Source organism: Orbicella faveolata, unplaced genomic scaffold (assembly GCF_042242905.1).
Source record: "Orbicella faveolata isolate gen_17 unplaced genomic scaffold, um_ofav_v1 contig_34, whole genome shotgun sequence".
Taxonomy (NCBI): domain Eukaryota; kingdom Metazoa; phylum Cnidaria; class Anthozoa; order Scleractinia; family Merulinidae; genus Orbicella; species Orbicella faveolata.
Window position 1 is genome coordinate 14136773 of NW_028301563.1, and position 22559 is coordinate 14159331.

Genomic DNA, 22559 nt, shown 5'->3' on the forward strand with positions numbered 1-22559 from the left:
GTAGTGCTTGGAAGAAATAAAATGTAAAGAAATATAAATATAGATAATGAAAGAAATATATAATTAGAAGAGGCCTCACATTTTCATTCAATTTCTGCCATTCAAATTGTTCAGTCCAAAAACACTGTTTGAATGAAACAGCAAAGAACTGTATTATTAGAGGCATGTCTACAGAAAATAATGCTAAAAAACCTGCAAGACAGGATGGAAACTTAAGCAGATACATGATGTTAGAAATGCGAGCAGAGACAACAGGAAACGCAAGTAAAAACAACAGAAATGCTTCGAAGACTATGATTGGAACACTCTTTGTCGCACTGGTAAAGTTGAGCAATTAAGTATCCAGAAGCTTGACAACTATCCGTCAGTCATTTCAACCTTCAATTAAAGGGCAAAAAAAAAAAAAAAAAAAAAGATAAGGTGCGACGGTTCACTGCACATGCCTTGATTAGAATAGGTTAGGTACTTGATACCCATGTCTCTCTTCAGCGGCACGAGCGCAGCGGCAGCGACAAGATGATACCAGTGACAATGATATGGACAGCAGTTCTGATGCGGAAAGTGACAGCGAAGATGATATCGTTATTTTGCATCTTTCCAGCTCTGATTCATCGGAAAGCGAGAGTGATTCTAAAGGAAACCAACAGTGGCAGAGTATCTGTTGTAACACAGGTCTCTGGCCAAGCCCGATCTGAGCGCAATATTGTGAGGTCGTTATCTCACTGTCGTGACTTTTTTTGTATTAGTTGACCCATGTAAGTGGACTGTTTGGAAGTGTTCACCGGTATGCTCCATATGGCGAAAAGAAATACATACCCCCCCCCCCCTCCCGACACCTATGATGCCTATTTATTTTAGTGACCCCTCTTCATTTCTTAATTTTTTGATGATCCCCCCTCTTTTGTGCCATCTCCTTCCCCCAGGCATAAATATTGAATGGTCCCTTATTGTTCAGTATACAGACGAGCCTTCTCGAGGAGACAGACCTTTAGCAAGGACGACCGTGACAGATTGCAACGGCTACCGGAAACAAATGACTTCCGTCAATGTTCTGCACATGTCGGAGTAGGAAGTAGCAAGGAATGACAGGCCTGCACGACTTCTAACAATGGAAACTTTTGAACCATGTGCGCAATCTTTGACCCCTTTATAATTTCGCTCTTACTAGTATGTCTTTAAGGGATTTCCCTCTTTTAAAAGATATGAGTGGTGGCTCTATGAAAATTTGCCGTAGGGAAGGTTGGTTTTGTATCAAGTGCCATTTTTGCATTAAAACATGTTTGAGATTAGGCACTGACGGTTGATATTGTGTTACAAAAGGCAAGATATCTTTTCGGCTTTCGTATTTTTGTTGTAGCGCTGATACCCTTTCTGTGAATTTGATATCTGATTGGAGTGTCTCAATCAGATTTTTTGGATAACCTCTAGCAATGAGACGTGATTTGAATTTAATAATGTTCTCTTCAAATATTGTTCTTGAAGAGTTAGTGCGTAAAAGTCTAAGAACTTCTCCCAAGCCAAGGGGTCAAAGATTACGCACATGGTTCAAAAGTTTCCATTGTTAGAAGTCGTGCAGGCCCGTCATTCCTTGCTACTTCTAACCGTCGTCCACTCCGCACCGACCAGAAATGAAATTACCATTCAGTGCGTGGTTACCAAGGGTTAACTTTTTAACTCGCAAATTTTACGTGTGGTCGTCTGTTGTTGGTTTGCCTGTAGACCAAGAGTGCATGACATAATAACATATAGTGTACAGTCGAACCTCCGATTGCGACAACCTCTCATAAGCGACCGTCTCTCCTCAGCGACCAGTTTTCCAGAATACCAAAAGTCAGATCACTATATTTTGAACCTCTTGTAATCGACCACCTCTCGTAAACGACCGCGACCACTTTAGAGCTAAAAGCTTGAAATTTTCTGTTGTTTTAAACCTCCAGTGAACGTCCACTTGACAAATGATAGGGCAAAAATTGGATAATAAAACACATCGTAAGATGTTGTAACATCATCGCATTCCTAGGTAGTACAAGAGATGGAAATTTTCTCAACGGAAAGTATCGGTTTTTTTTCTCGAAATTGACTTTTCACATGAATACGACATTTAAAACGCGGGTAATCCTCTGCAGTTACCATATGCTAATGACGCAAAATTTTGACCGACAAAATGGTCTGAGCTCTCGTAAGCGACCACTTTCCGTAAGTGCTTACCGGATGTTTGACTGTAGTATTTTTATTTTTACGAAAAAAACTTGTGTTTTTTTGCTCGAAAAACAAAGTGAAACGCCTTCGAAAAAATAAAGTTTGTCATATTTACATTGCAAGCGTAACTTGACGCCTGATAATATTTTTTTACGAGTATGGCAAAATTAGAAACGGACAATATGTTTGTCAAAGGGAAAAGAATAAATTTAAATTCAGTCGTTCGAATGGCGTTTAATTAATTAATTAAGTAAATTTTAACGTATAAGAATCGCACGCACGTAGGCCTGTAAAATATGATGTTCAACATCCTACATTTTGTCAAAACGTTACCAAAACCGAGGAATATATTGAGCTAACAGTCGAAGTCGCAATGACGTCCTGATATAGATATGTATTCAACATTCAGACCAAGTTTATCACGAACCAACTTCAAAAAAAAGAAAAAAAAAAAACATTAAGAGGAAAACAACGAAATCAATGTTTAGTTCGCAACAAAGTACCAAAACAAAAATAGAGAACACGGAAAATGCCGTCAAATTTCCAGGATTTTAACAGAACGATTGTTAAAACATGAGTTTCAAACGTTCCTTTCATTAGAATATAACTTTAACCCAGGCATGCAAGAAGAAATTTGTTCCTGTAAGGGTAGTTGACAAACCAGATAGAAATATTTTATTCACATAACAAGTGCGTAATAATTTAAACAGGAAGTCTTTATGGTAGGAGCAGGAGGAGTCAAACTGCTACGAGCAGAAATAGCTCTGAATGACAGAGACAAAACAAGCCATCTCTTATTACACAGTGTTGGCTTGTAATGGGCTGCTATTTGGACTTCACTTCTCCATCTGGTGTTAAGCGGCCTTCACACGGCAAATTAAAGGTGGCAAACTCGTAGTTGGCAAACTCAAGTTGGTGTGTGTGAACGGCCCAAATACAGTACGCAAACACGTTGGCAAACTGTTGGCGACAAATAGAACTTGCCTCTACTCTCGTCAACTTTTTCACCAACTTTTTCGTGTTGGTAAACTCGTTTCTGACGTGTGAACGACTGGCAAACAAGTGTTACTAACTGTCAACCAATCAAAACACGCGTTCTGTTCACTTAATTTATTTGCGTAACACTTCACAAAGTGGCGGACGCAATTCAAGATGAACATGAGGCCTCTTTTAAATTTATCGAAGAGGTTCACAATTGTCTGGCTGTGTGAAACGATTCATCTGTAGTCTACAAAGATACTAAAAACACACAAAAGAAAATGGAGGAGCCAGCGGACAAACTGGGTTTCGTCCAAACCTTTCTGTCTCTTCTCTTCTCTTCTCTTGTCCTGTTTCACTGTTCGACGTGAGTCCCACTGCACTAAGTCGGCCATGTTGCAAATTACCGTGTGTTGCGATTTGACGCGAGTTCGACGTGTGAAGGTACGAGTTTGCCAACTTAAGTTTGCCGTGTGAAGACCGCTTTAGCTCAATATACTATCTTACCATTTCCCACGAGACATAAAATGTAAAAAAGCTGATGAAGCATGATGTAAATTCAATTTCGTGAATGGCATTTAACTAACTTGTAGCCATCTTATGTGCATGGAGGCCTGCAGAATATAATGTTCAACATTCTTCCTATTTATTAAAAAGTCATATTATTATTACTACTTTTTAAATTGAATTAATTATAAGCTTAGCTCGAAGCTGCAATAACGTCCTAAAATAGATGATTTATTCAATATTCAGTTTGACTAATCACGAGCCACCTTGAACTAGAAAACAATATATTAGCAGAAAAACAGCGAGATTAATGTTTAAATTTTCAATAAAGTACAAAAATAAAGGTAGGGAACGAGGTGAGTGCCAAGGAAATTCATTGTTAAAAACATGAGTTTGGAACGTATATTTCTTTGGAATAAAACATTCACTCATAAACAAGCCGAAGAAAAATAAATTATTAAAATAAAGGAGCCCAAGAAGGAATTTCTTCCTGTAAGCTTAGTTGAAAAACCGGCAGATAGAAATATTTTGTTCACATAATAAGTGGGTAATTTAAACGGGAACTCTTAGTAAAAGTAGGAGGAGTCAAACTGACATGAGCAGAAATAGCTCTGAATGACAGAGATAAAACACGCCATCTCTTATTTCAGTGTTGACTTGTAATGAGCTGTTATTTCGACTTCACAACGCCAGACTTTCCATAAGACTTGAGAACTGAAGACGTTCGTTGCGGTTTAAAAATGAATGTTTCTGCCCTCCTCGTTTTTGTGTCATCGATTTCAATAATGCTTCGTCCAAAGCAAGCGGAGGGTGAGTTCCAAAATGTCTTACATTTTCATTGATAGCCTTTAAATCGCGTTTTATACTCTCCTACTTAGTGTATCCTAACATCAGCTTGTCTGGACTGGCATCCCAAACTCTGCCTCATAAGCGGGTTGAGTTTATTGTTGGTTCTTCTCTTCAACCTCTTCTTCTCGGTCATGTTTTCTTCCGGGTACTCCTATTTTGCTATCTTTATGAAGACCGACAATTTAAAATTCCAATTCGACCAAGAATTTGAGTTTGTCCGGATTTGTCTGAACACCGTCAATATTTTCATTCAGTTAGAATTCGCAAAGATCACGTAAAATTGTCATGATAAAATTTTCTCAGGTAAAACTGACACGATATTTCATTAATCACTCGCAAAAACGGAGAAAAATACGTTTTTTGGTAACATTTTTATCTCCTGTCTGTCTCTTTGCGAAAGCAATTTCGAATTCGGTCCTTAATTGACGATGCGCGAAAAGTTTAAAAGATAAGACTCACGCAAAAATATAAGTATACTTATTTAGTTCAATAGTTTTCTCGATAAAGATGGTAACGATGGTGATAATTAAGAGACTATGATCTAGATCACAGCCTTTTGTGATAAATTGGGAAACTAAACTTCTAAAAGTTGCAGCTCAGTCATTTTTGTCTTCTTTGTCTTTCGTGGAAGCTTTGTTTATTTAGCACTCTTTGGTATTTTAAAGCCGATAGTTGTAATGTCAAAATACTGTAAGATAAAGAAAACCATTTTCATGGAGATTTCAAGTTCTTGAAGCATCATCGCTAAGTTTTCCAGAAATAACGTTTGAATAAATCTAGCGGAATTTATTTGTAATTTGTCTCACAATTTTGTTGCGCATCTACGACGCAATTTGCAAATTGCAAATTGAACAAGGCGTTGTCTAGTGCAACACTCCCTGAATTGGACATGTCTCGCACGTTTTCGTTACAGCAATGCGAGGCATGTTTATAACCCAGTGTAACAGCGCCTTTTAACACGATTGCCGACGCATAATTCTTTACAACAGTTCGTACGAGAAATTGCTACTCGCTTTTATCTTATAGCATCAAACATGGTTCTTAAAAATAATTCTCTGTCAGCACATAAATAAAGACGAAGAGGAAGCTAGAATATCAACACCAGCTATTTTCTCACTAGATGGGAAAAGGGATCTGTGAAATGCGTGTCTAGTTTGTATTCTATCGCCAAAAAAAAAAAAAAAAAAAAAGGATGATGCTGCATTTTTTGTTAATAAAATCGGCAAGGTAATTAATCTGACACCCATTGCTTCGCATTTTGTGTAATCTTTGAGGGCAGATCTTTCAAAAACCTTTGAAAGGCACGGAAATTTGGAGTTTAAACGGCAAATAATCGAAATGCGGGCTTTCTTGTTATAGTCATAACAAACATATCCTACTATACGTAATGCTGTTGTTAAGAAGTATATTATCTGAATTTAATCATAAACAAAAATAGGAACTTTATGCCCATGAGTTGTGTCACAGTTTTGTCGGTCAGTCTTTTGTTATAAAGGTAATTATCTTTTGGTTTCTGTAGTCACAAAATAAAAACGACTTCTTACGTGCTCGAAAGCACTCGACAATTAAAAAAGGAAGCTATTACCAGTAACAGGTGGACTTGAAATACCCCACTTTCTTCACCGTGTAAAATTACCGTATGTCATCATTAAAACCCCTCAATTAAGTTAAATTATGCGGAAATCATCTTTGTTGTTTACGTATCTTGCGGTCTGTAGGCCAGTATACGGTTTTTTCTTGAGCGAGCGAACTCAAGCGTTTCATTTGTTTTCTTTCGTTTTGTGTATTTGTTGAACTTTTTTGTCTTCTTTTTGTCTAAGTGAGCGATATCTTGGATTCAGTGAGATGAAGAAAGCAAACAAAAAGTTAGTGTTATGCATGAATAAATTTAACAAGCTCTTTTCCGGAAAAAAACCGTCTGCGTTACTGGTTACTAATACAACAGACCATATCTGAAAACGTAGTAAATGTTTTCCATCCACGCTACGCTGGAAAAGTTTGGAAAATGCAACAATCACCGGTCATTTTGGACGTGCGTTTCAGGAAAACTCTGGCAGGGAAATCACAAGATTATCTCGATGTCATCGTTTTCGAAAAGCTCTGTTTTTTCAAAATGTTTCCCGTCCACACTAAGAAGCAAGCCGGCGTTTTCAAATTCCTGATCCTCAAGTTTGAAGTTAACAGCGTTTTCGTGATGGTTTAGAGGAGATGTTAGGCCTAACCGTAGAAAGATAGCCGTGTTTTCAAATTCCTCCTGTTTGAAGAGCGTTTTCATGACGAGTTAGAGGAGACGGTAGGCCTAACCGTATAAAGATAGCCGTGTTTTCAAATTTCTCCATGGTAGTGTGGACGCAGCCTAAGTTTTAAAAGGAAACCAACAGTGACAGAGTGACTGTTGTAGCACAGGTCTCTGGCCAAACCCGATCTGGATGCAATATTGTGAGGTCGTTCTCTCACTGTCGTGACTTTTTTTGTATTAGTTGACCCATGTAAGTGGACTGTTTGGAAGTGTTCACCGGTATGCTCTATATTGCTAAAAGAAATACATAGTCCCTCCCCCCCCAACTCCTATGCCTATTTATTTTAGTGACCCCCTAGCCTCTTCATTTCTTAATTTTTTGATCACCCCCCCCCCTCTTATTTTCCAGCCCCCCTTCCCCTTCCCTCAAGGCATAAGTATTGAATGGTCCCTTATTGTTCAGTATACATACGAGCCTTGTCGAGGAGACAGACCTTTAACAAAGACGACCGTGACAGATTGCATTGGCTACCGGAAACAACAAATGACTTCCGTCAATATTCTGCACATGTCAGTGATACTCGCTAACCGTCGTCCACTCCGCACCGACCGGAAATGAAATTATCATTCAGTGCGTGGTTACCAAGGGTTATACTTTTAACTCGCAAATTATATATGTGGTCGCCTGTTGTTGGTTTGCCTGTAGATCAAGAGTGACATAACAACATGTAGTATACAGTCGAACCTCCGGTTGCGACCACCTCTCGTAAGCGACCACCTCTCCTCAGCGACCAGTTTTCCAAAATACCAAAAGTCAGATCACTAAATTTGGAACCTCCTCTAAGCGACCACCTCTCGTAAGCGACCGCGACTTCTCTTAAAGCTAAAAGTTCGAAATTTTCTTTTGTTCTTGACCTCCAGTGAGTGACCACTAAGTAGGTTATAGAGCGAAAATTGGACAATAAGATGTTGTAACATCATCGCATTGCTGGGTAGTATAAGAGATGAAAATTTTCTCAACAGAAAGTACCGGTTTTTTTTCTCGAAATTGACTTTTCACATGACATTTAAAACATGGGTAAGTCACGTCTCTGCAGTTACCATATGCTAATGAGGCAAAATTTTGACCGGAAAAATGGTGTGAGCTCTCGTAAGCGACCACCTCCCATAGGCGACCGCCTAGGGTTGAGATTTGGATGGTCGCTTCCTGAGGTTCGAGTGTAGCATTTTTTTTTTTTTTTTTTTTTCTCGAAACTAAAACGTCTGCGAAAAAATAAAGTTTGTCACATTTACATTGCAAGCGTAACTTGACGCCTGATAATATTGTTCCACGATCGGGTATGGCAGAATTAGAAACGGGCAATATATTTGCCAAAGGGAAAGCATAAATTTAAATTCAGTCGTTTGAATGGCGTTTAATTAATTAATTAATTAATTATAACAATCGCACACACGAGCGTCTGTAGAATATAATGTTCAACATCCTACCTTTTGTCAAAACGTTAACAAAACCGTCTGATGTAGATATGTATTCAACATTCAGTCTAACTTTATCACGAACCAACTTGAACAAAAATCTTATTACGAGGAAAACAAAAAAAATTAATGTTTCATTCGCAATAAAGTACCAAAACAAAGATAGAGAACATGGAAAACATCGTCGAATATCCAGGATTTTAACTGAGTGATTGTTAAAAACATGAGTTTGGAGCGTTTCTTTCATTGGAATATAACATTCACCCAGGCATGCAAGAAGAAATTCTTTCCTGTAAGCCTAGCTGACAAACCAGATAGCAATATTTTGTTCACATAGCAATTGCGTAATAATTTTAACAGGAAGTCTTTATAGTAAGAACAGGAGGGGTCAGACTGCCATGAGCAGTAATTGCTCTGAATGACAGACCCAAAACACGCCATCTCTTATTACGGTACAAGCAAATATATGAAAGTTCATATATTTGAACTGTGGAGAATGATATGAAGATATGATTGTTCATCGCGGTTATGCACTTAACTTAAGCAGTAGTGAGATTAAAGCCTGAAAAAACTTCAGGCCTGAACGGGATTCGAACCCATGACGATACCGGTGCAGTACAACGAAATTAATGTTAAAATTTTCAATAAAGTACAAAAATAAAGGTAGGGAACATGGAAAATGCCATGGAAATTCAAGAAATTGAAGGTTTTTTACTGATTGATTGTTAGAAACATGAGTTTGGAACGTATATTTCATCCGAATAAAACATTCACTCGTAAACAAGCGCAAGAAAAAAAAAAATAAATAAATAAATAAATAAATAAAATAAACAAGCCTAAGAAGGAATTCCTTCCTGTAAGCTTAGTTGAGAAACCCGCAGATAGAAATATTTTGTTCACGTGATAAGTGCGTAATTTAAACAGGAAGTCTTAGTAAGAGTAGGAGGAGTCAAACTGACATGAGCAGAAATAGCTCTGAATGACAGAGACAAAACACGCCGGTGCTGACTTGTGATTAGCTGTCATTTCGACGTCACATTGCTGGCTGGTGCTAGCTGAATACTTTCTATAAGACTTGAGAACTGAAGACGTTCGTTCCGGTGTAAAAATGAATGTTTCTGCCCTCCTCATTTTTGTGTCATCGATTTCAATAATGCTTCATCCAACGCAAGCGAAGGGTGAGTTCGAAAATGTCCTTACATTTTCATTGATAGCCTTGAAATCGCGTTTTATACTCTCCTACTTTGTGTATCCTAAAATCCACTTGCCTGGGCTGGGATCTCAAACTCTGCCTCATAATCAGGTTGAGTTGTTGTTGGTTCTTCTCTTCAACCTCTTCTTCTCGTTCATCAGTTTCCTCCGGGTACTCCTATTTTCCTATCTTCATGAAAACCGACATTTTAAAATTCCAATTTGACCAAGAATCCGAGTTTGTCTGGGTTCGTCTGTAAACACCCCTAATACTTTCAGTTCGAATCGGCAAAAAATCACGCAAAATTTGTCATGATAAAATTTTCACAGGTAAAATTGACACGATATTTCATTTATCACTCACAAAAACGGAGAAAAATACGTTTTTGGGGTAACATTTTTATCTCCTGTCTCTCTCTTTTGCGAAAGTAATTTCGGTCCTTAATTGACGATGCGCAAAAAGTTTAAAAGATAAGACCCATGCAAAAATATAAATGTACTTATTTGGTTCAATAGTCTTCTTGATAATGATGAGAATGAAGGAATTAATCAAGAGACTATCATCCGGATCACAGTCTTCTGTGATAATTTGGGAAGCTAATCTTCTAAAAGTTGCAGGTCAGTCATTTTTGTCTTCTTTGTCTTTCGTAGAAACTTTGTTTAGTTAGTACTCTTTGGTATTTTAAAGGATAGTTGTAATGTCAAAATACTGTAAGATAAAGAAAATTATTTTCATGGAGATTTCAAGTTCTTGATGCATAGCTAAGTTTTGCAGAAATAATATTTGAATAAATTTACCGAAACTGATTTGTAATTTGTCTCACAATTTTGTTGCGCATCGACGAGGCAATTTGCACAAGGCGTTTTCTAGTGTAACATTCCCTGAAATGGACGTGTCTCGCACGTTTTCGTTACGGCAATGCGGGGCATGTTTATAACCCACTGTAACAGCGCCTTTTGACACGATTACCGATGCATAATTCTTTACAAAAGTTGGTACGAGAAATTGCTACATGTATTTATCTCATAGCATCACTACTTCCTTACAAATGACTCTCAGTCAACGCATAAATAGAGACGAAGATGAAGGAATCTCAAAACCAGCTATTTTCTCACTAGATGGGAAAAGGGATCTGTAAAATGTGTGTCTAGCCTGTATTTTATCGCCTAAAAAAGGATGATGGTGCATTTTTCGTTGATATAATCGGCAAGGTAGTTAATCTGACACCCATTGCTTTGCATTTTGTGTGATCTTTGAGGACAGATCTTTCAAATATCTTCGAAGGGCAGGAAAAGTTGGAGTTCAAACGGCAAATAATCGAAATGCGGGCTTTCTTGTTATAGTCGTAACAAACATCTCCTACTATATTTAATTAATGCTCTTGTTAAAAAAACATATTATCTGAATTTAATCATAAACATAAATATGAACTTATGCCCATGGGTTGTGTCACAGCTGTTTCGGTTCAGTCTTCTGTTGTACAGGTCATTATCTTTTGAATTCTGTAGTCAAAAAATAAAAACGACTTCCGTGCGTGCTCCAAACGACTCGACAAATAATAAAGGGAGTTATTGCCAGTAACAGGTGGATTTAAAATAGCTCATTTTCTCCACCGTATGAAATTAGCGTATGTCATAATTGCCTTAAAACCCCTCAATTAAGTCAAATTATGCGGAAAACATCTTTGCTGTTTACGTATGTTGCGGTATAAAGGCCAGTATATAGTTTTCTCTTGAGCGAGCGAACTCCAGTGTTTTCGTCTTTTCTTTCTTTTTGTGTATTTGTTGAACTTTTTTTGTTTTCTTTTTGTCCAAGTGAGCGATATCTTGGATTCAGTGAGTTGAAGAAAGCAAACAAAAAGTTAAGGGAATGCGTAAATAAATTTAACCAGCTCTTTTCCAGCAAAAACATCAGCGTTACAGGTTATTAATACAACAGAGCATACCTAAAAACGTAGTAGATGTTTTCTTTGCATGCTACGCTGGAAAAATTTGGAAAACGCAGCCAGTCATTTTGGACGATTAAACCTTAGAAAGATAGCCGTGTTTTCAAATTCCTCCTGTTTGAAGAGCGCTTCATGACGGGTTAGAGGAGACGGTAGTCTTAACCATAGAAAGATAGCCGTGTTTTCAAATTTCTCCATTGTAGTGTGAACGCAGCCTGAGTTTTTCATCTCTTTTTCTCACAAAATAAAGTAAATTTCAATGATTCCCCCACTAGCCGCTCCCTAGATACAGAGCGTTAGTGAGAGTAGGGAATTTAAGAAAATCACGACGGCAACGGCAACGGGAACGTCACTGAACAAAAGGTTTAATGAGCAAAACAATAGCTGTGCGAGTGCATTATAATTCTTGGTACATTTCCTTGCCGTCCTCTGCAAAACAACGACGTGAAATGACCAATTTTTGCGTGGTCTGGAGAACGTGAACCACAATGACTACTTTTTTGATTTTCTATTTCAAATTTATCGTTGCGTTCCAGATTTAGATTCGTGATAGTTTTGACAGTGATAAACAAAGTAAATGACTCTCGAGTATTGCGAGATTCATAGGTAAAATATCAACACATTTTTTTGAAATCGACGTTGCCCTCGGCGGCGACGCCGTCGTGGTTTCTTAAACCCCCTGTAGGAGAATCTTTGTTTACAATATTTGCCTCATTACCATAAGCGATACAGTTTCTGATGGAGCTACAAAGAGATTAATACTGAATATTGAAAGGGCACAGCACGATAACCTGTCCCAAGGAATTTGAGCGCGATGTATTGAATACTTTTTGTGCGACGAGGGTTTAAAAGCTCAAAATTTTGCAAAGAATGTATGAGTTCATTAGCGCTTTTGCCACACAGAAATTTTGATGTTTTTGAAAGCCAATTTCTCCTCGAATATTACACCCAAAGAGCCAAAAATTACACCACTTAATGTGATTCACAAGCTCTTTAAGTTTTTCTAGCAAAATCGTGTCTAGCATGATGCCTTCTATGCCCAAAGTCGTATGTTAATGAGGTAAAATGTAAACAATGACGTCAGCAAAGATTCGCCTGTTGTCTAAGCAGCCCCTCCGTTCTGTTTGAGATATTCTAGATTCTTTTGGTTTTTCTATTTGATTATCTCTTTGTTTGTATAGGCCTAGAATTCGACGAATACGTTTCAAGTAAAGACTATTACCTGATTCAAGATTACTTTATAGTTTTTTTAAATTTATTTCAAGATTGTCTACATGATTGCTCACAAGCAAGAGTGTATAATTAATGGTGGCATGTTGTGTCGCGGCAATTCAGAGCTATTTCTGCTCATTGACACTCAGCTATAGAAGAGCGAGATGCTCGCTTACATCTAACAGTTAATTTTTTTTATGTAAGCTTCAAAAAATATATCATCCAAGACTAGATATTTTTCTCTCCATTTGACAGTTTCAGAAGCTGGCATAAGTGTGGCAATCATGGTGCTTCTGATGTCTCAGATGTTTTATAAACTGGACGCTCAGCAGTGTATAATTCGAGGCGAATATTCCATCCGCGGCATGATGTTAAAAGGACATACCTTCGTCGAGGAAAAAACCGGAGTCTGGCTTAATTGTTTAGACAAGTGCGATGATGACGTCAGATGTCAAAGCTTTAACTACGTCATCAGCCAAGGTATATGTGAGTTGAACAACCGCACCAAAGAAGCCAGACCTGAAAATTTTGTCCCGGACAGCGATCGCTTCTATATTAAACGATTCAGGGAAAGAGGTATTGTTCTTCTTTTAATGTTCATCTCTATTTTTTTTCTGACGATAGTATTCGCATCTGATACAAGCGTGCCCAGAATCTCTTTGCACCCCGAGGACTACGAACAAAGCCCGCAGCTTTTCGTCGAGAGAGCTCAACAATAGTGGTGATTAGTAATGACAGAAAAGCGCTAAAAAAAAACAACAATGTTCTTGACTTTTCTATTTTTAGTTTTTCTTGGATCAGTTCCCGAGTTGCCAGCTGAGTCGTGCGCGGAGATCAGGGCGAGTGAAGGAGAAGATGCAGTCAGCGGTAATTACTGGTTCGATTCAATTAAACCTGGCGAGGTAGTCGTGGCTCGTTGTGACATGTCTAAACTAGGTAACTAGACGTTCGGGGTTTTACCTCGATTTATTATTTTCAAACCTCTTGTAATAAGCCTCATCTACGCGCTATAAAATGCCTCAACTTCCAGGCTGTTTCTATGATTAGAGACTCTGTATTCTACAAAATAAGGCATATTTGCGATGCGTACAACCTTGGCGCTAAGTCACTTTTTTACGAACTTTTACATTTAAGTTATTTTACCTTTCTATTAATGTAATCTAACCAGCAGTGTCAGTCTTAATAAAACCTTCCGGCAATAAACGTCCCCATAGCAAAAATAACGTTCAAGACATGGACATAGACTGTTTAATCTATGAGATGCTCTTCATAAAGAAGAAGCCTAGCTTTAAAACCCAATCGGGCTCCATCCGCGCAAAACTATTTGTTTAGAGTTAAAACAGCAATAGCATCTATGAATGTCATGAAGCCGAGAGCTACAAAGATGGGTTTCAGGTCTGCTATCTTCTCTCGACTAATAATTAACAGACAAACATGCGCTATCTTCCCCGTGCAACGGACAGCGTGTGCTCAGAACCAGAAGATTCCCTCCCAGCAAGAAATTGTTTGTGGAACAGATATATTTAAAGGAGCAGATCCGTTGCCATTCCCTGACTGGATTATGATAATGATGGATATCTGATAAAGATGTTTTGTTTTTATTTATAACAAGCAAAAAAACTCTCTGAAAGTTAGTTAGTTAGTGATCTCTTATGCCTATTTGCTCCGGGTCGGGCTCCGTCAAATGTAACAACATAAGCAATTGCATTTTAATCCTTTCAATCTTATCTTCTAAAACAGATATCGATGGCTGTGCAAGTCATCCCTGTAAGAACAACGGGACCTGCACAGACCGAGTGAACGGATTCAACTGCAGCTGCGCACCAGGATTTAATGGCACACAATGTGAAACAGGTAACTATAGCCAAAATTCATTTTTCTTCATTTGTTAGGACTTTCTTTTAAATCTCTTTCTATTTCGCTTACAGCACTTTTGAAACCGCTTGAAAAGGACAGAAACATATTTTCGTTGTTCGGTTGTTTATTTTGCAAATATTGTTGCTGTGGGTTCTATCATATATGACCGTTATATGATAATAGATTTTTGACCAGGGAAAGCACTTCTGTAAAAACCTGGTGAAAATTTCTGGTTGCGGAGATCAGTACCGAAATCTCTTACAGGGAGTTATCTTCAGAGACGCCAACAGCAATTAGACTTTAGGTCCAACGATATCGTCTTAATCCAAGAACGCAACCAAAGAATATTTTACAAGGCACGACTCTTTAAGCCCAAAACACAATTCTAAAGTATTACGTAAAGTTATTAAAAAGTCTTAACTTAACATTATCTAATACATTTTAGGGAGCTCGATTAGCTGTAACGGAATTTGTAGTTTGCAACATTAATAACTTTCAAAACAATATAGGTAGTTAACAGTTTCACAAAAAGACTATCGCAGGTAGTAATTACAGCTCAGCGCTTATTACAGTTATGATCTACAACAAAAATAGCAGGTGTTTGTTACGGTTAATGAACTGGAATAGTAAACTGTAACTTAGAAATGCAAAATGAACTAAAAAATATATATCTAAAGCAAATATATAAAATATACTAAATAATCTGGTTTTCTCTCCTCACAGTTATTAGCCTTCTACCTTTTTCCTTTAACACAGATAACGATGACTGTAAAAGTCATCCCTGTAAGAACAAAGCGACCTGCACAGACCGAGTGAACGGATTCAACTGCAGCTGTGCCCCAGGATTTAATGGCACACAATGTGAAACAGTTAACTGTATCCAAAATTCATTTTCCTTCGATTTTTAAACCGCTTGAAGAGAGGAGAAACAGATATTTTTGCTTATGCATTTTTGCTTATGCATTGTTGCGTCACAACAAACGGAGAATATGTTTCAAAAACATTAATAAAACATTAGTGTGACTGCAACAACTGGAAACGAACAGAACGTTATCTGATTTATACATTAGATGGGCTCATATCCGGTTTTGGGGTGGGGGGGGGGGGGGGGGCTAATATGTGGAATAATTAATATCTCTGTTAGCAAATAGGGTTTATATCCGGGAAGCTTTAACGTGGAATTCTACGGGTTTTAATCTCTCTCTAAGTTGTTTGCGCGCAGTGTTGTATTTTTTAACTTCAAGCATAGTTTTGTTATCGAGTTTTGTTGTTGGTTGTTGCAGGTTCTGTCGAATGTGACCGTTATTAACTTTCTGCCTTATCACCTTGAAACAGATATCGATGATTGTGCAAGTCATCCCTGTAAGAACAACGGGACCTGTACAGACCGAGTGAACGGATTCAACTGCAGCTGCGCACCAGGATTTAATGGAATGCAATGTGAAAAAGGTAATCGAAACAGATAACCTCACCAACCTTATCGTTCGTGTAAATAATAAAACAGCAAAGTTAACAAAGATTGGGAGCCAATCAAAAGGTGTATTTCCTAGAAATTGACAGCCACTGGAAAAAAAAAAAAAAAGAAAGTCATCTTTGACTATTATTGCCACGGGGAAACCAAAAGATAAACCTTTTTTACGAGTTGCTGTGAAACTTTCATCTTTTTTACTGTTCCAGCAGAAGTTTTAATTCCTTCTTTACAGCATATTTCCTTGTAAACGTTTGCCTGTGAGCGGACACACGACCCAAAGTTACACATGCTAAACACACTAGGGCGTGTAGTTCCATGGTCATAACCTCCAATCTGGTGAAGGGGGGACAGATGGGGAATTGACCGCATGGGTATGGCTTCGATTCAGGGCCGATTTTACACCTTTTGTGGGCAGGTGGAGGCGAAATGATGCGAAGAGTTAGTTACTTAGACGAGTCAACGAATTCAACTGCAGCTGTGCACTAGACTTTACTGGAACACTGTGAATGAGATAATCGCTGTAGATAACAGCAGGTAATACCACATGCAAGTAACAGGGATGAAACGCCTACAATCGATGGGCAGATGGCACTACTGTGTGGTTGATATCACTGAAAGTTTCCCGTTAGCCAGCCACACGATTACTCTAAGAAAATGTATCTGCTATAGGTGTTTCTATATGCCGTGTAATCACTATAGAAACGTAAAAACTTTGGAGTGGATTTAAGGCGCCAATTCTACTTATTTTCCTTCGTAACAAGGTTCTCTTGAGATTTTTCTGATACTTTTTTTCGCCTTTTTAATGTGTAAAGTAGTTTATTTCCACCAGAATTCCCTTTTATGCTCGTAATGGGATACTTAACCATCCACTGTGACATTGAAATAGTAACACTTAGATCCCTTTGTTTTTAGACATCGATGAGTGTGCTGCACAGGTCGACCCATGTGATGCTGTTGCCAACTCTGAGTGCAAGAATACGGCTGGATCATACAACTGCCAGTGCAAAAATGGATTTGTAAAGAACGGTCTTAATTGTGAAGGTGCAACACAGTTTTATCATTAGTAGGGATATCTTCTATTCTGTTTTAATTAGCTACAGTTAAAAACTTTATTTGTCGTTATGTAAGGACGGTTTGCCACATTTAAGAATCTTATTTAACAAGTAGGCATGTATCAGGAAAAAATAAGAAATAACCCATATGAAGTTAGAATCCACTACATAGTTGATTAAAGTATCCCACATGGTATTCCTCCAGCGGTTTATCCAATGCCAGAGAGTAAACATACCTTAGTGGAGAAACACTGGCGCTATTGCGATGTTCTTGCACTTAGAACCGATAAATATCATCGCCTGAAGGACAAATTTATTCAGCTATGGCTTACATACAGGTTACCCAACAGCATTTGAACTGGAAATTTAAAATCCAAATATGAAGATTTTCTCGTATAAACAGACAAAAAGGTGGTAATTAATACCTATTGTAGAAGCTATATTTCGGTGGCGAGATCTTTTAACAACCTTGTTCCCAGGAAAAATGGAAACGAAGACAAATCATATAGAAATGTTTGTGCATGACCGGATGTAATAAAGTGATGTAAAATTGAACAAAATATATGAAGTGACTGTATTCAAACTACAAGTAACTCCCAACGACACAGCACGACAGAGGTATCTACGGATCAGGGGAGGGTTATTTACGTATTACCTTGTTTTTTTTTTTGTTTTAGTTGACATATGTAAGAACTACCAAAATCTGACAGACGCGGAAAGAAGATATGACTACGCAACACAAGACGACATATGTCAAATGTCTTCTGTGTTTATCACATATTTATTTTACACATTTGTGTATTTCCTTTAGTTGATGTATGTCACTGGCAAAATTACCAAAATCTGACAGATGCAAAAAGAAAATATGACTACGTAACAGTAAACTCCAAATGTGACAACACACTCAGTGGCTGGTATCGCTTCCAAGGAGATGCAGGCACAAAAATGGTGACCACATGTCCACCGATGGACCGTTGTGATGCAACCTTTCCTGTCTGGTTGTGTGGTGGTCATCCTACAGTGGCTGAGGGTACAGTCAGAAGAAAAGGCTGCATTCACCAGCCTGGAGACTGTTGTCGGGAGTATGTCTTTACTCAAGTAAAGAACTGCAGCTCCTACTATATCTATGGGTTATTTCCCCCGTGGAGTTGTCCTGCCCGATATTGCAGTACTGACTAATCCGGTCATAGCATGTGTATGTGTCAGTTAACTTCAGTTGAATGGTAGTGGCAAGAGACTTAGATCGTTGTCTCTTTTAGTGCTAAGCGGGATATTACTTCCCGACATGATTACCTACAGTAAAACTTAACCATGGCCTGGTTGTTCAAAGCATGATCAAGCTAGTCCAAAATTAGTGTGTCCAAAACTTTCGTAACTTCCATTCCTCAAGACAAGAGACTCTAAAAAGAAATTTGATATGAAAGCCTGGGTAACAATTTTTCTTGATTGCACGGAACAACCATTACTTTGTGTTATCTTGAAAACTGCTCTTCCCAACGGTTTAGCTTAATTTGTTTAAAAGTTATTGAACGCTTTTTTAACCAGTTTTGATTGAAATTATAAGCAGTATACGATAGGGATAACTCGTTTTTAGCTGGTGTAGGTAAACTTTTGTTTTGTATGTTTGTTTATTTATGTGTTTTTGTTCGATTTGGTTTTTCAAAAAACGTATCTAATGTAATCGCCTGTAGGGAATACCAAAAGTTCTATAGTAGCCATAGTGGTCAGCCATAGTTGGCTATTGCCCAGGCAACAGTCAAAATTAAACATTTGCTGACATCCCAAACATTGTACAATCAATTTGTATAAAATAATAACTTCTCGTAAATTTAACTTAGTAGCACAGCCTAGTTTCTGTAGTACAAGCAGACCGAAAAGTTTTACAATTAATTTTTTTTTTAAATTACAACTTTTGGTTTCTTTTTAAATTTGGTTTAATTTTTTTAAATTTAATATTAAACACTAAACTAGTAATAGAACTCTTCAGGTAGTTTTACAAACATACACTTAACGTCTGTATTTAAGCCACACTACCGGCTATTTCGAAGACACAAACCACTAAGGTTTTGTCAGATTTACGAAAGGACACAGGCGACGTTGTGAAATATTTACATAAGGCGTGACCGTAGTACCAATGAATGCGATAGCGTCAGGCGCCTGTACAGGTCGGGTAGAGAGGAGAGAATTATGAATTCCTTGCACGGCTGAAAATGCCTGCTGATATAGAATGACGGTGGTGGAACTCTCGAGGTACAATATGGCGGATTTTTCAAAAGAAATTATCTCATCTGTGAAAGTTCCAAGGCTGCTGATTTCCGTTGCAGCATGTTGAGCTGGTAAATCATGTGTACATAATGTATATATTAAGAGGCCAACCAAAGAAATCTCTTCCAGACATTTTGCCTGTTTCCTCACTCTATCAAAAAAACTCTTCCTTCGGTAATCTAACCAAGAAACAATTCAGTTTGTAAGTCTCCTCTTTCTTTTAGCCCAACATCTGTCCCAAAATTCTCTTTGGTGTTTCAAGTTTTCCAATCAGATTGATATGAGAATTTTACTTTTTATCACATCGATTTACATTAAACTTTGTTTAATTCTTCCATGGTATTCTCAAAGATTTTGCGTTACGTCATTAAGACATTATTTCGTAATCTTAATCTTCATATTCCTTAGTTAACTCAACTGTGATAGAATCCAGGCAACGAAGTTATTTCCACAAACAGGCATCTTTAAGGGAATGATCAAATTCTTTACTATAATTTGTAAATATATTTTTGAATATACAGCTTAAAATCTGTAGTGCTAACATGGTATAACGTAATATATAGATTTAGGCCAGCCTAAAAGCGTATCTCCTGCGCCGGGTTGTTCAGAGCCAAATAACCCAGGAAAAGGTAGAATTTTGATTTGAGTTTTGTAAGCTTTGCGGCGAGGTTTTCTGTGTATTGTTTGGCCTTCTGTTTTGAGTTTTAATAATCACTATATACACAAAACAAAGCAGCAAAAAACATATGTATGGAAGAAAAAGTTATAATTCGGTTAACTTTTAATCCTGGGTTAGCGTTAACCGGCTTCCTAACAATCCTGCCCTGTTGTCAAAGAGTTAACCTGAGATGATTCCGCGATCCAGTCGAAAATTAGCACTTGGACAGCGGTCAACTTAAAAAAACACGCGACCTCGATGAGCTGTAAACTTGAGCCCGCGATATGGTCACGTGATACTGGTCAGCGGATACCTTGTTTTGACAGGTGTCAATTGATCATAACATGGATGTCCAATATCAAAGAAGTACACGGTAAACCAAGGCTGTATGTCTCTGTCAACCTATTATTTGGAGTATGGCCGCCCTGTTGCGCGACTCCGTCGTCGTCGCGGTCGTTGTCGTCGTCGCCGTCGTGCGTACGCACCCACGAACAATACCGCTAGCCATGATAACCATGAGAAAATCAACTCATGGGTTTCCTTTCCTTTCCTATATGAGTATGTGGCTCCGCTTGGCGGCCTTTCGGGCCACCGGAGCTCCGCTAAAAACAGACATAGTCACTTATAGTATATACGTCCAGTACCTTTGTTAATTGATTCTGCATATGTTAATTTTAAAATAAGTAATGACTTTCAATAATTAACCATTTTAAACTTTTCTCATTTGCATTACAGTTTAAATATAATGGATGCAAGACAATTTCTGGGAGAAACTATAAAATGCCCAAAAATTGCCTTGCTTACAAGTTGGATTATACTTAAAAATTGTTATTATTGGGACAGTTTTTAACTCTATAAGTACGTACCTTATAAGATTTAACGTCTATTTAAAAGTATAAATAAAGACCCTTTCATATTATAACAGTAATTATTATTCAACTTGTGACTCAGAATAATGTAATGTTTAGTGAGATTAGTACAACTAAGTTATACATATACATGTATGTTCTGTTATATTTACTACAGCGTTGAGTTATGAAAGGGCCAGTACCATGATAGTGCTTTTGTCAAGTATTCCGTGCGACAAAAGACACCAGGAGTCAAAAGAAAAGCATTGAAATTATTGCTAATTAATTTGTTCATGATGGAAAAATAGATTTCAAATTGCAACAAATTGACTTAAACGAAATTCAAGTTGAGAATGAAACTAACTCTTATCCCACCAAATCCCTTCCCTGGTTAAATTTGCATCCCACGAAGGTATTAGTTCTCTTACAGATTCGAGCAGAAACTAATTAATTTTCAGTCTATTTACAATTTTCAAACTGTACAAATGACTTACGCGCTATCACGCTACACTGAGGCCCAATGCCAACTTAGCGCAGTACTAATTAAATTACATTACGTACAATACAACGTTTCGTAATGACTTATCCAACGTATTTTAATATTCAACACCTAGAGAGGTTTTTAACTGACTGTGGCAAAACGACAACCAAGGTAATCACTCTGACCAATCAAAAAGGACACAGATATTCGACCGAAGCAATACTGAACTTGAATACGAACTCGAGAAAACATGTGCGAGCTCAGCTCAGCTAGGATTGCTTGAAAATGGGACGCTAGTCTTTTAAACTGATCACTAAGGGTAGCAAGGCAAAATCAAAGCAAATTAACGTGAATTACCTTGGGAATTCAGAGAAAAACCTCTGTGTTAGTACGCTCTTCCTGAATGCATGATACAGTTATAACCTGTCGGTGTAAATACTTTTTTATTGCGTAAATGTGCCAGAAGTCTGAATGGAACGTAAGATGTTATCTCGAAAGGTATTTTTGTTGGGAAATCAAAACATGCTACTTAATCATGGTTTGTTTTAAACATTAACTTTTCGTTAGTGTTAAACGTATAAGAAATACGGCGAAGAATAACTTCTCTTCACAAAAACTTTTTCAGTCTGTTTTAATAACGACTAAAGAGCCTACATGTAGAGATTTGGATGGAAATGTTTGTGAGCTGCGTGCTACTTGTGGGCGGATAAACACAGGATTGAATTGATTAAATTAGAAGTACAAACCGTAAACTCTATATTTGAGACAGTTGTTCCATCCAGACATGAATGCAATGATTCTGTAAATATATATGTTAGTTAAAAAAAAAATGTACACGTTCCAGAATGTTAAACTAAATAAAATTCGTCTAAAGTAGTGTGTTTTTTGTTCGCAGAATTTGAGTTTTATTTGGAGAGACTTCTTCGGAGTCATGTTATAAGTACTTGTAACTCTGCACATCTCAATTACCTTCACAAATTAGAACTGATCAAAATAAATGTTTTACTTATTGCACCGTTGCAAGCGGTTTAAAGAACAAACCCAAAAAAAAATCCTTGACAGTTCCTCAAAACTCTTTCCATTCAGTTCAGTGTAGATTTTGTTGGTACAATACTTGCAGGACACTTGAAGAAACAAACTTTGGTTCGAATTTGTTCAATTTTTCGACACATAAAGATATACTAGTGATGGAATGTTTCTGACTGGTCTCCCGAGAAAAACCCCAGGACTTAATTGTTAGTATACATACGAGCCTTATCGAGAATAGGAACCTTAGGAAGGACGACGGTGACAGACTGCAATGGCTACCGGTTTGCTTCTAGAGCATCTA

General features: G+C 37.7%; 2 protein-coding genes across 2 annotated transcripts; both read left to right on the top strand.

The window, feature by feature from the left end:
• Positions 1 to 164: 164 nt before the first annotated feature.
• LOC149104937 (uncharacterized) lies at positions 165 to 13541 on the top strand. Its single transcript, XM_089272296.1, has 4 exons — positions 165 to 264; positions 490 to 654; positions 12853 to 13173; positions 13384 to 13541. Exons 1-4 carry the CDS (start codon positions 165 to 167, stop codon positions 13539 to 13541), a joined length of 744 nt encoding a protein of 247 aa, XP_089128422.1.
• A 1675-nt stretch (positions 13542 to 15216) lies between these two features.
• LOC149104938 (uromodulin-like) lies at positions 15217 to 22105 on the top strand. Its single transcript, XM_089272297.1, has 4 exons — positions 15217 to 15237; positions 15738 to 15903; positions 16838 to 16966; positions 17789 to 22105. Exons 1-4 carry the CDS (start codon positions 15217 to 15219, stop codon positions 18154 to 18156), a joined length of 684 nt encoding a protein of 227 aa, XP_089128423.1. The 3' UTR covers positions 18157 to 22105.
• The last annotated feature ends 454 nt before the right edge of the window (positions 22106 to 22559 follow it).